Source organism: Octopus bimaculoides, chromosome 1 (genome assembly GCF_046866305.1).
Source record: "Octopus bimaculoides isolate indiv1 chromosome 1, ASM4686630v1, whole genome shotgun sequence".
Classification (NCBI taxonomy): domain Eukaryota; kingdom Metazoa; phylum Mollusca; class Cephalopoda; order Octopoda; family Octopodidae; genus Octopus; species Octopus bimaculoides.
The window spans coordinates 175,340,675-175,354,098 of record NC_142928.1 but is presented as its reverse complement, the minus strand read 5'-3'; the positions used below and the strand labels follow the sequence as shown (position 1 = coordinate 175,354,098).

General features: G+C 35.4%; 1 protein-coding gene across 5 annotated transcripts; it reads right to left on the bottom strand.

Moving 5' to 3' along the window:
- Positions 1-81: 81 nt before the first annotated feature.
- On the bottom strand, positions 82-11,633 carry LOC106867652 (uncharacterized). 5 transcript variants are annotated; one of them, XM_052972818.2, is made up of 3 exons: positions 11,262-11,633; positions 9,168-9,411; positions 82-4,440 (listed from the first exon to the last, which is right to left on the bottom strand). In XM_052972818.2, the coding sequence occupies exon 3, from the start codon at positions 4,435-4,437 to the stop codon at positions 457-459; it is 3,981 nt and encodes a 1,326-aa protein (XP_052828778.2). In that variant the 5' UTR covers positions 4,438-4,440; positions 9,168-9,411; positions 11,262-11,633; the 3' UTR covers positions 82-456. The 5 variants fall into 5 exon arrangements, with proteins under 5 accessions (XP_052828778.2, XP_052828779.2, XP_089222418.1 ...); XM_052972819.2 differs by having other exon boundaries at positions 82-4,437; positions 11,262-11,565; XM_089366292.1 differs by lacking the exon at positions 11,262-11,633 and adding an exon at positions 10,176-11,216.
- Between the last annotated feature and the right edge of the window lie 1,791 nt (positions 11,634-13,424).

The window sequence follows — 13,424 nt, the reverse complement described above, 5'->3', positions numbered from 1 at the left end:
TTCAAAAATGTTTTTTTTTTTATATAATTTGTATATTAAATGCTTCAAAATAACTTCAATTCATACAATGAAAACTGCATGTACTTCCAAAAAATAATTTTATTAATAAAACAATGAAACATTGTTATTCAATAAATATTTTACTCTTGTAAGCCATAATTCAGGCAGAAAATTCTTTCTTGAAATCAAATCTATAAAGATGTGGACAATTAAGAAAACAGCTTCTTGAATATCATTGAACTCATGAATACAATAGATATTCTTAAAAAATGGGACAAAAATATTTTTAAGTGCCTTATAAGTTATACACATTTCTTTTTAATTTCTCTGATATAAAAAGATTTTTCTTCATTCACTGTTGCAAAAATCAATCAAAATTTCCTTATTTTTGTCTTGAATCAAAATAGCATGTAAATGAAATTTCTCTCTGATTGATAAATTTGACTAAAAAAATAATCAGCAACTTGGATTTAGTAGAATATAATTTTGAGTCAAATTGTCTTCAGAATCCCAGTCAAGTTCTGGTTTAGCTGATATTAAGTTTACATCATTGCATACAGGCTTATGACCAACATTGTCATTTAGATCAGAATTGACTGTCATTTCAAGCAAATTATTATTTTCATTTGTTGTACAAGAAAATACTGAAAATGGATTAGTTTTTTCCTGAGGTTCAGAAGAATAGGAACCAAGCATAGTAATATTAATGTTATCTCGAAGAATACTTTTTTCATCAAATTCCATTTCATATTCATACAAAGCTTGGGCCTCATCAGATGGAGGTTTAGGTAAGTTGTTATTTGTTGTTGTTGTTCCAAGTTTCTCTGATGTTTCTTTGAAAGGTTCATTAACAAAAAATTGACTGTTTAATGTTGACAACAAAACAGGACATTTAGTGCTTATTTCATTGCTTTCAGAATTAAAAGCCATACTATTGGCAGATGTTCTTACTTGCTGTTTAGCTTCTACTGCCTCTAATATGCTAGAAGAATGAAATGTTGGTGGGTAAACTAAATCAGAACCCTTTTCAGTTTTATTTGACAAATTAATATGAGGTAATCTTAGAATGTTAGAATCATTGCACTTAGACGTATCATGGAAGGAGTTATGAGTTTGTAGAAACTGATGATACTTAGGGTGGCCAAAATCCAAATTAGAAGAAAACTGAAATGGGTCTCTTTCAGACAGACTCATCTCTTTTTCAGTGACAATAACTGGTAATGTTACATCATCACAATCCAACTTCTGTAGAGATAACACTGATGAATTTGAGGTAGGTGAATGATTAGGAAGTACTTCTTGGGAAATCACAGATTCAGTACTGTAAAGGTTTTCCATTGTTGAAGTTGAAGACACAGAGTTTGAAAGAGAATCACAGTTGTTGTGGACGTTTTTGTCTAATGTGGACAAGGATTTGGATGGATCTAAATTGAAACTATGAGACAAGGTTAATTTTCCATCTTGAATCCCTTCTACAGTGGCTATTTTTCCATAGTAACCATCTATGCTAAAATCATTTGTAAGGTTGTTGGCAAGAGAAATTGATTTATCACTATTTGGTGTGGTAAAGGGTTTGATATAATATTTATTATTTGTATGAGAATCTATTATTTCAAATCCACCTAAATTTTCAGAAGATACAGGATCATTTAGTTCCTTGTCCTGATTATTTTTATGAGATTCAGATAAAGGAGTAAGTGTTTGGGATGGAGAGGTTATACTACTATTGAGTTTTTCTTGATCAAAAAGAAAGGGCTCATTTTTATCCATTTTAATGTTTATGTTAGGGTTTAAACTAAAAGAAGAATTTATTTGGTTAGTAAGAGAGTAATTATCAAGCTGAATTGGTTCCTGTTTAATAGGAGTTTCTCCAGAACCAGTTGAGCTGCTAAATAGTTCACTTATTTGAAGATCTGAACTAGAAGACTGACATGTATCTGCAATTTCTTGAGAAATAGTGTAGACTAGCATAGTTTTATTGGAATCAGTTTTTCGTATGGACAGATTTTCTAATTTAAATACTCCTGAAGGAGACAAAGGACTTGTGTTATCTTTAGTTGTCCCATCTGAAGTTATTTGTAGCTGGTTAGAAGATTCCAATCTGTTGTTGCAGGGCAAACTTTTATTATCACAATAATCAGCAGATGTTTCTGTCATCTCACCAATTTTGCTTTCTGTTGACACAGATTCTGTTAAATCCATGTTAAATTCACCAGTCTCTGACTTCAAAAGAGTTTCAAAAAGAACAGTTTTTACAGGACTCGAAGGCATTTCTATGTTTAAAACATCACCAGGATCATCTGTTGGTTCCTGTTTGATCTTGGTTGGGATTGAAAGTTCAGGATGAACATCTTGATAAGGTGTATATATTTCATCAGTGACACTTTTAACCATCTGATTGTTTTTGTTGTTTATTATTAATTTATTTTCCCAGCAAACATCATCTTCAAAATCAGACCTCAATGATTCTATCTTTACTTTGCAGCCTTCAGTTAAAGGAATACATTTTTTTAAACCTTTTGACTTGTTTTTTTTTCTTAACATTTTTTTTGCATTCAGGTTTTTCACAAGTTTTACCTTCTTTTTGCTGGCTTTAATCAAGCCAGTTTTTTGAACAATAACTGATTGTTTGGGTTTGTCATCAATTTTTAACTTCTTCTTCTGTTTCATCTTCTCTTTTGCCTCTGACTTTTTCAGTTTTGCTAATTTTGCTTTGCGGTTGAGGTAGGCTTTCTGTTTCTCAGCAGCGTCAGCAGGCATATAATTGGGATCCATAAACCAAGAACGAGGTTTCTTACCCTTTTTTTCAAAATTAAATGTGAAACCCTTTGTTGCAAGAGGTAAATGAAAACATTCAACATATTTCTTAGAATCATTTGTCTGTTTCTTACTAGGTTTTAATTCAGTAATCTTTACATGCTGATTACCACCATCACCACCATTTTTAATACCAGATTTAGAGTCATTACACTCCTCACTAGCAGGAGGACATTTACTATCTAAATTACTTACTTGTTCAGTCTTAGCAACATCAATAGCAGATTTGTCTTCTACAGGTTTTGTTGAAGATAAACAAGACTGCTTTGTAATGTTAGATGATAAAGCATCAGTTTTCTTTGAGGTTAAATACTTGTTTTCATTATTAGGTTTTGAGACAGGAAGCTTATCACAAGTATTTTTCGCATTTTCGGATTTAGAAATGGGTAGTGAAGATGTAGAATTGTGAGTAAAATCTGCTGCAGCTGTGGCCTCTTTGCTTCCTTTGTGCATTCTCTTAAGATGTATACGTAACTGGCCATGACGACGGAATGGTTTCTTACAGAGTTCACAGAAGTAAGCATAAGAATGACCATGCATAGAGCCAATGTGTGCTAAAAGATGTTCACTCGATCGTGCTCCGTAAGGACAGATAGGACAGCGAAATGGACGGTTGTCACCATGTGTCTCTTGATGTTTCATCATATTGTATTTATTAGTGAAAGATTTTTCACAGATATCACAAACAAATGGGCGAATTCCTTCATGAATTTTAAGATGGTTTTTTAAGCTAGCTTTGGATTTAAATTTCTTCAGACACAAATGGCAGATAAATTGCTTACGTGTATCATGACGTTGAACATGCTTATTAAGACAACCGGCTGTTGTAAAACCTTTCCCACATAAAGAACAGATGTGATTTTTCTCACCATTGTGAGTCTTAAGATGCTTAGTAAGGTCGGATTTGGTTTTACATTGCTGGGTGCAACCTTCAAATGTGCATGGAAATCGGCGTACATCACTGTGTTTTAGTTTGTGGCACTTAAGTTCATAATTTGTCTTACAACAGAATTCACATTCATCACATTTTATTGGCTTCTCATCATTATGTCGATACATGTGATATTTGAGGTCTTGTAGGCGTTTGAAACTGAATTCACATATTTGACATTGGTAAGGCCGTTCATTGGTATGTTTCAGAAGATGATGCCGTACATTACGGCGCCACTTTGTGGCGAAATCACAGTGGGGACACTTATAACGTTTCTCATCTGAATGTTTTGCACAGTGTCGAATAAGGTCAGCACGATAATGGCATTCATAATCACACTGACTGCACTTGTGCTGTTTTTCTTTGCTGTGAACAGAACGATGTTTGTTTAACTCTTCTTTATCTGTAGTGCTGAACTTACAGTATTGGCATCGAAATATGTTGTTGAGGAAATCTGCATAATAGCTCAATGAATCTGCATTATCTTTGTGGGTATTACTTTTCAATTTATTACTGATATCATCATTATTCTCCTCCTCTTCACCATTTTCTTCTTCTTCCATCTTTATTGACATTAAAATACAATCATTTTTAATGGTTTCTTTGCAATTTTCATTACTGTTCTTGACATTTCCACACAATAAGGAAGTTTCATGAATACTTCTTTGCTCTTTATCATTACCCACCATCTTCTGAAAAGAAAAGAATGAAAAATATTTAAAACTGAATATAATGATTTTTTTTTTTTTTTTTTAATCAAAAAGAAGTGATAAAAGTGAAAAGTGAGAAACTATTTCAAACCCTGAGACAGGGTACTCTGAAATTATACCCCCCCCCTCACAAAGTCACCTCTTTTCTCTTTAGGAGTCTTTACACTTAATATATGAAAACATACTTTTGTGTGTTACTGGAAAAAGAAAAGCAATCTCTCTGATCCTATCAAATACTTGTTTCACAATTACTGTCAACTTCTCACATAAAAATACACAAATTTATATAACTGAAACTGCATAAAAAAAATTGATTTCTTCTGAAGAACAAAAACATACAGCTTCCCAGTGCCAAGCAGTTGCTGTTTGGTGTTATGTTCATCAAAATGTTGCTCTCATTTTAATTTACAAATGTATTTGATAAACTGCATGAGAGCTCAGATGTTGCACACTAGCTTTGAATTAAAGATATTTTCAAATTGGGGAAGGGAATATTGCTTCTTCCTCAAATAATTGCTAACTTTCCTTGGGTGTATATTACAATTGTAGAAAACTTCTGCAAACAAGATATCCAATTGATAGACTAATACTCTTTTACAACCACTTGGTCAAATTCAGTGTCTTTCCTACTGTTATTCTAATGGTCTTTACACTAAGTGAAGAGTTTACATGTACAGTGTGTATAGTTAGAGGTAACAGCAAGAAGGTCATTGAAGAGTTGGAAGACACTGGAATTCATATATTGTGGGTTGGAGAGGAATTGCTGATACCAGCTAAATAACAAGAATTTTTTAAAACAAAAGATGAGAGATATATGGAAGATATAAGCAGGCAACTTAGGAGATTATTGTGTGAGATAAATTACACCAATGGCAAAGGGAAACAGATCTGATTCTGCTGGTTACTGAATAACAAAAGAAACAACCATTTATGGCTTCTTTTTTTTTGTTTGTTTGTTTTCTTAATGTAAGAAGTGAATGGGGCAGGTAGTTAATAGGTAGATTAGAGATTTTTGCCTTTCTTTTAAATAAGACATTGTTATATGGAGGCAACTTAAAAAAACACACAATTTGGTGATAGAAGGGACACACCTTTGGATGAAGTGGCCTAAGAAATTGTCATACTTGCAGTAAAGATAGACCATGTAAAATCTAATTAGGTCAGATCTGAAATGTTACTGTCTCACAGAACTGAGACTCAATAAGAGATGCTGTACTGAGTGTCAAACATGTAATAATGAAAATGATGATACACTTCTCAACATTCTTTGGATACAAATTGAACTAAAATTTCTATTCCTTCAGCTCTAATTTTGAGACTTTCTTCAAGCTGTCATATAATGCATAACAGCATCTGTCTGACACTATCATTTCTGCTCTTGAAAGAAATAATTGTGACAATGAAACATACAGTGGTTATAGTATGTATGGGATGGTTCAAGAGCCAAGTTTGATCCGTGGTTTTTTAAAACTTTTTCTCATCCACTAGCCCCTTTGGCTTTGGTTTCCTTTATATCTCACTCCTACTGTCCCCATTTCATGCTTTTCGTCCATTTGCTCTCTAGCTTATGGCACACCCAACAACTAACCACTGCTAACACTATTATTGCACTTTAGAAACATATCTATTGGAGACGCACAGGATAAATACATTTTTGTGTGCTCATCTAAAAATCTGTTTCATCATTTAGGTTTAAATTTCTAAATACCCAAGTTACTATTAAACTGGTTCAGCTCAGGTCATTTTCTAATATCTAACTTCACATATTTCCTTTCAAAACACACACATATACCTCCCGTTTTAAGCTTTGTTCTAGCTTTGATGAGACATCAGGACAAATGTGGAATGAGATGGAAAGCTTATCATGGGAGTCAATTTCTGTTTTCTACCATATTGCATGGTCTGGCAACATCCAAGTCCCAAGCCAGATATAACAGGTTCAACCTGTATGCAAATACAGGGTGTGGCAGAGAGGATGGACGTTTTTGAAATGGCTATTACTCAGCCCCAGTGGGAGGGGCTTATGTCCAACAGGTACCATTTGGTCCATGGTGTCTTAGCATTTTTTTTCTTTTCAGGTGAAGCCATGGTGCTGTGGACGATAGAGCATTGCATGTTTGCCTACAACAGTTATGTGAAGAATATCATGTCTGTCACGGCAGTTCAGTGTGACTTTCAGTGCCACTTCAATATTCACCAAAATCAGGCTGTTCTCACCCGTAACACATTCTTACATTGGGTGAATGCACTTTGTACACAATGTACACTGATGAGTAGGAGACTGGTGGGGGTACCACAAATGGTACAGACCCTAGAAAATGTGGAACGTGTCAGACAAGCTTTGATATGGAGTCTGAATCTCTCTGCTCAGAGGCATTTCACTGAATTTAGCATCGGTAAGACACATTTTACATGAAGACCTGCATTTCCAACCATACAAGTTGGTCATTGGGCAACAGTTGAAACCATGGAACTATGCATGGCGTCTTACCTTTACACATCAGATGGGAGCAATTTTTTAGGCAAATGACAACCTCATTTTGTTAATGAGTGATGAAGCTCATTTTCATCTCAATGGCATGGTGAATCAACAGAACTGTTATTGGGCTCTTGAAAATCTAAGAGAACTGAATGATAGACCACTGCACAGCCCAAAAGTGACGATCTGGTGTGCTGTTGGGAAAATTGCAATTATTGGTTCTTACTTTTTTTAAGACAATAATGGAAATGTTGTTACTGTGAACGTCAAGCATTACATCAACATGATGAACAGCTTCTTTGTGCCTGAATTATGACGAAAACATATGCGTATTTGATGTGTGTGGCTTCAGCAGGATGGGGTGATGGTCCACACAGCCACAGCATCAATGGACATTCTTCGCCCTCTCTTCAGCGACTGCCTCATTTCCAGGTTTGCTGACATTCCTTCACCCCCTCAGTCCCTTGATTTGTCCATGTGTGATTATTTTTTGTGGGGAAACCCTCAAGGCACATGTGTGTGTACACAAACCTCGTGCATTGGACAATTTGAAGGAGGCTATTTGCGTGGAAATCACCCAAATTGACAGAGCAATGCTGAAGAGAGTGGAAGCCAACTTCCAACGCCTTCAGAAATGCATCAATGAAAACACACCACATGATGGATGTTGTTTTCCACACTTGATTTAGACAAATGCTAATTCAAAACAAACACATTGATGTCAATAAAATTTGTTTGCAGCTAGAATTAATGACTTTGTGACTTTTCCAAAACATCCATCCCTGCACCACCCTGTATATAGATATATATAAATATGTGTGTGTGTATGCATGCATACCTACATTAAACAAAGCCTTTTCTCACAATGCTTTTGCAGTGCCAGTGCTAGTACCTACATTTGGGATATTGGACTGGACACTTGACAGGATACGCAGCCTGCACATCAAAACTAGGAAGGTACAGTGAAATCAGTAGGATCTATGTAAGATGAAGTGATGATGGAAGAGGCATATGGCCTTGGAATGTCACGGTTTCATTCAGACAACACTTGCTGAACAGTAAGGAAAGAAATAAGTACATTCCATGCATACTCAGAGGTTAGAGCAACAACATCTTCAGAGTTGGAGAACTACTGTGCAGGTACTCTGAGAATACAACTGTTTCATGTGATCCAGAGGAGGCTGGATTGGCCCTACTTAAACAAGCTTGGAGGCAAAGTAGGCAACATACCAACAAAAAGCAATGCATGGGTACATATCCTGTAACCTAGGGAGCAACAACAGCATTGACATGAAGAGAAGCCTCTTCTGGACCTGCAATAGATACATTACACCCTACCTGCCTTTGCTATCCAGGAGTAGGAGATAGCTACTAAATACCTGATAAATAAGAGGGACAAAGATACCATGTGCTAAAAAATGTAGGCTCTGCTATACCAGTGTGGAAAATATCACCCACATCATCAGTAACTGCCCCCAAATGTCTATGAGATACTATCTGCTCCTGAGGCATGATATAGTCGCAAAGACTATTTACAATGCTATGTGCAGGGAGGACTGCCCTGGTGTATACATCGAAGGCATGTCAGAACCAACAGGTATTCACCTTTAAAAACAGCAGTTCAGTGCAAATATAACACATCTGAGATTGTTCTGCAGGACAAGGAACAAAAGTTGTGCACTGCTGTTGAACTGCCCAGCAGATGTGAATATACAATCAAAAGTCCAGGAAAAAAGAGAACATTTATGGTGAATTAACGCAGAACTTACAGCTCTTGTACCCTGACTATAAATTCCCATTTGTACCTATCATAGGTGCATTAGTTTATGTACCAACAAATTTACCCAAAAACCTAGAAATACTAGGTTTTGTGATGAAACAACAAAAGAAACTGACATGGATTCTCCAAATCCAATCTATTTGTGACACAGTGAAGATTTGTAAAACATTCCAAAAATTCTCCGAGATTCTTATATGAATAGTTGCAAATACTTGAGTGTGTGCATCAACCAACACACCGACTCAATCGCATATTTACAAACATTGGGAACTCTTGATTCAAAAATTCTTGATGATTTGTTAGCAACCAGTCTGAACTCTCTTATAAACTAAAAAAAAAGATCATTCATTCATACATACATACAAATAAACAAAGTTGGATCCCTTAATCCAACAAATTTCAGACCTGGCCATTGCCAGTTGTGACAAATGCCAGAAAACAGAAATTGACCTTTAAGAGGATCTTCAATGTAAACGTAGTCTTGCCATCTTGGGACAAGTGCCTTCTATTTTAGCCTAGGGTTGACCAAAGTCTTGTGAGTAGATTCGGTAGGTGGAAACTGAAAGAAGCTTGTCGTATATATATCCATGTGTGTATCTTTGTCCCTCGTCACCACTTGACAACTGGTGTTGGTATATTTACAAACTCGTAAATTAGCGATTCGGCAAAAGTGACCAATAGAATAAGTACCAGGCTTAAATATAAAAAAAAAAGTACTGGGGTCAATTCCTTTGGCTAAAATTCTTTCAAAGTGGTGCTGCAGTTTAATGACTGAAACAAGATATATATATAATCATCAGTAAATCATGTCTGAAAGGGAAGCACACTTTAAGTTATAGAGTAGTGGAGTAATTTGATATAGTTACGGGTGGTCTACGAAGTTACCCTGAGTTCACGTCCATCAAGGGTATATATATATATATATATATATACAGGGTGTCCACAAAGTCTGGGTACATGGGGATTAACACATACTTTAAGAAATTATTATTTCTTATATTTAATTGTTTATGTTATGATTTTATTTACTCCATATACCCAGAACTTGTGGACACCCTGTATATTATCCGAAGTGTTCAGTATTATACATCCATCACGGCTGATCTTACCAATCAGTTTCGCGCTAGGGGTACGACTGGGTACACTTCGGATAATATACCCACTCCATTGACAGATATACGAGTGCATCTTTTTCCTGACTTACGGACTTGTAGACGACTTACGTATATATATATATATGTCTTATGTTAAAAGAACCGTTATATCATCAGAAAAAAATATTACGAAATCAAGTTAAAACATCTTTGTGTACAGACCATCATTCTGAATGGAGTAGGATTCTTTTATCATTTTAATTTTTTTTTAAGTTAAACATACTGCAAGTTTACACGGGCCTTTTTGCGGATACTATACGTTTAAATCCAAATCTTTCAAAGATGGTAAAGTGTAGATTCTTACACATTATCGATACCAGTGCCATTACTAATGACTCATCCAAAAGCTAATGTTGATTTCTTGTTTTAGCACACTACCACACATTTGTAGAGAAGGGGAATGAGTGTGGGATGTCCTTGCATTTCTTCAGCAAAAGAAAAGCTAAATGTTACAACTGCGAAACGAAACCAGGTCACATTCTCAGATCGGTAGGAGTTTACTTTCAACCCTCCAGCACTTGTCACTCCAAGAGTTAATATTTTGAATATCAAACTAATATAACTAAATAACAGACCTTAACCTGTACTGAAATACAATTGTTACTTACGAATTTCAATTGTGATGTATATCGCAACTACACGATATCCATAACATGTCCGATTATGCAAATTTCTATTTCGGACAGCAAAGGAATTTTCTCAAAACCTAATAATTACTCGCTGAAATTTGATGTTGTATACACGTCATATATTGTAACCAGTAATCAGAAAGAACAGCATACAATTCTGGGAGCAAATAATAAAAATACCATAAGTAAATACAGCTGCCCATTAAAATTAATGTATAACGTTGATCTGTGCATTCTGACATCCCTTCAGTCACATATGAAAACAGAAAAAAATTAGCTTGGAGTGTACATGAAACTCTGTTGCACTTAAATATGTTATTCATTTCAGCAAAGATTAAAATACACTGACTTTAACATCTGACTGCTGCGTTTGACTAAACGGCGACAAATAATCTGTTAATGTTTAATTAAATAGGCTATATTACCCCCAACAATTTGACATATGCGTGTGGTGACAGTTTCAAATTGATTAGAAAATAGTAATTTGTTTAAAGTTTTAAGAATCTTTTAAAATATTTTGAATCAACTAACATCTCATCAGTCATAACATCTGTGGTAAAATTGATACAAATAAACGTATTCTTCTCAAGGCTGTCTTGCAAGATATTTACAAATCGTATTGTGTTTTTGCTGTTGTTGTTATTGTTGCTTTGAATACTCGCTATAAGATTTTAATTAAAACATTGCTGAATAGATATTTATTATATTACTGAAAGCTATCGGAATAAATAAACTAATTAAATAAATAATTGTATACTTACGATCATTCTGAAGGTGGCCGGTTACGGTAACTGACAAACTAAAGAATGACCCATTAATAATTCTTCAACAGCACTACGATGTAAAAGATCGAGTATATAGCTATAAGGATTTTCATCCATTTTCTTGTTTTACTGTGTGAAATGATATATTCAGTCTGAATTCTTTTTTTTGTTTTTTTTTTTTATGTATGGTAATTATGAATCCAAGGTTCCCCAGAGTTTACGAATATGATGTATTGACAATAGATGGCAGTAGTTATCTAACTATGGGAGATAACTCTATATGACAGAATCTTTGACTCGTCTGTACGTATGGACGATATTTGTGACATCCTTTGCAGACGCATCTGTTTGTGACTAGCTGACGAGTCTATATTATTTATTTACATTTGATAACTCACCGGCAGCTCTCGACTTTCTCACCTCCCCTTTCTATTCAACTCGTCTGCTTCTCTTGCTCAGACGCTGTGGTCCTTTAACAGGAAGGTTAGCCAGTGACATGTTCATCTCGGCTTGGGGCAAACAATCTTTTTGCTGCTTTATTGATAGTGCATGGCTCAGGACACTGTGAAAGAGGTTTGCTCATTTGTCCAACAGTGTTGTTATGTCCCTAATCAACAGCGGAGATGATCCTGAGGCCATGAGCTGTAGACAATTCTCAAGGCGTCTTAGAAGTCTCTTGAATTACAGTCTGTCAAGGGTTAAATTTCAATTTGCCTTCATATACAGGCATGATTTCTGCATCTATCACAGCTTAGCCATGACAGTCTTGTGTATCACGATGGAAGAAAACTTCGTGCTTTTGGACAATCTGTATTATTCTCTTTGAATTAACCCAGTTGTTTGGGCCAGTGAAGTGCCAAATAAGCTTCTGACAGCTGCTGAATCTTCGTTTACATCAGTGAAGGAGAGACTGAACATCCTGAGTTTGCTTTAGCAGACATTGAAAGCAAATTGGTGACAGCTCCATGGTTAGTTCCTCCACCCTTGAGAAAATTGCATAGACTGGATGCAGATATTAAACTGGGACATGGGTCTAGCAATAGGCACTACACATAGCATTGGTCATACAGTCTGTGTTTAATCATAACGAAAATGCAGTTGATTAAATTTCAGTGTGAAAGGGTCTGCCTATGATGTCAAGTTATAGAGGAACAGGAAGAAGACTGTTTTGCAACATGCTCTGTACATGTTCATAAAAACTGGAAGCCATTGCTGTTGCACTTTCCAACTCTACTTCTTCCAGTTGTTCCCTCACAACTCTCATAGTGAGACCCAAGAACAGTAAGCTTGTCTTGGTTTGGCACAGATCTGATAAGAGTTCAATTCTTCATGGACCCTTTTCTTGACTTCCTCTGGGTTTGTTATTGTGGATACATAAGCACTATTGATGAAAATTTATTGCATGTGTTATATGCCAATTGTTCAATCCCTTGGGAAGACAAAGACCAATAAGTTTTCTGACATGATAATTCTTGAAAGCAAATCTCACCTCAAGTCAGGTCATTCCTCAATGTTGCAACCAGCCCAGATATCCCCTATCCTTGTTTCTGTGACTTCGCCTTTTCCAGTCACTTGATTTTCATTCAGTCTACTGTCTTTGTACCTTTTTGTAAGAGCTTTCTGGTGCCCAAGGTTTTTTTTTCTTCTTATATCTCTCTACATTGGTGATGCCTATGATTATTCACTTGATCTGTCTAAAGTGGTGATATTCTTGTTTTACATTAAATTCTTCAATCATCAGTTCAAGATCTCTGCCAGCTGCAGTAAGCAAAACTGTGTTTAGGGTACTTTTTCTAGTTCCTTTCCCAATCTATGGAGATGTGCAGTGGAGCCCATTATTAGTTTCATCCACTCAATTCAGAGTTTATATTCATTTACATGTAAGGGTAGATACATTCTGACTTACTGAGAATGACATCCAATGGCTACCTTCAACTGAATTAGTCCACTTATCTGTTTGTTCTAGGGCTAAACAACTATTGAAAACTTCACATAGGAATTGAATAAAAGATACATAAGATTGCAACAACATTAAGGCTCAAGCATTAGTATGGATTTTTGAAAACCTTAAATTATATTTTTCAAAATCCAAAGCATACCTATATACATACCTTTGTCTTGAGGCAAACAATCTTTTTGCTGCTTTATTGATAGTGAATG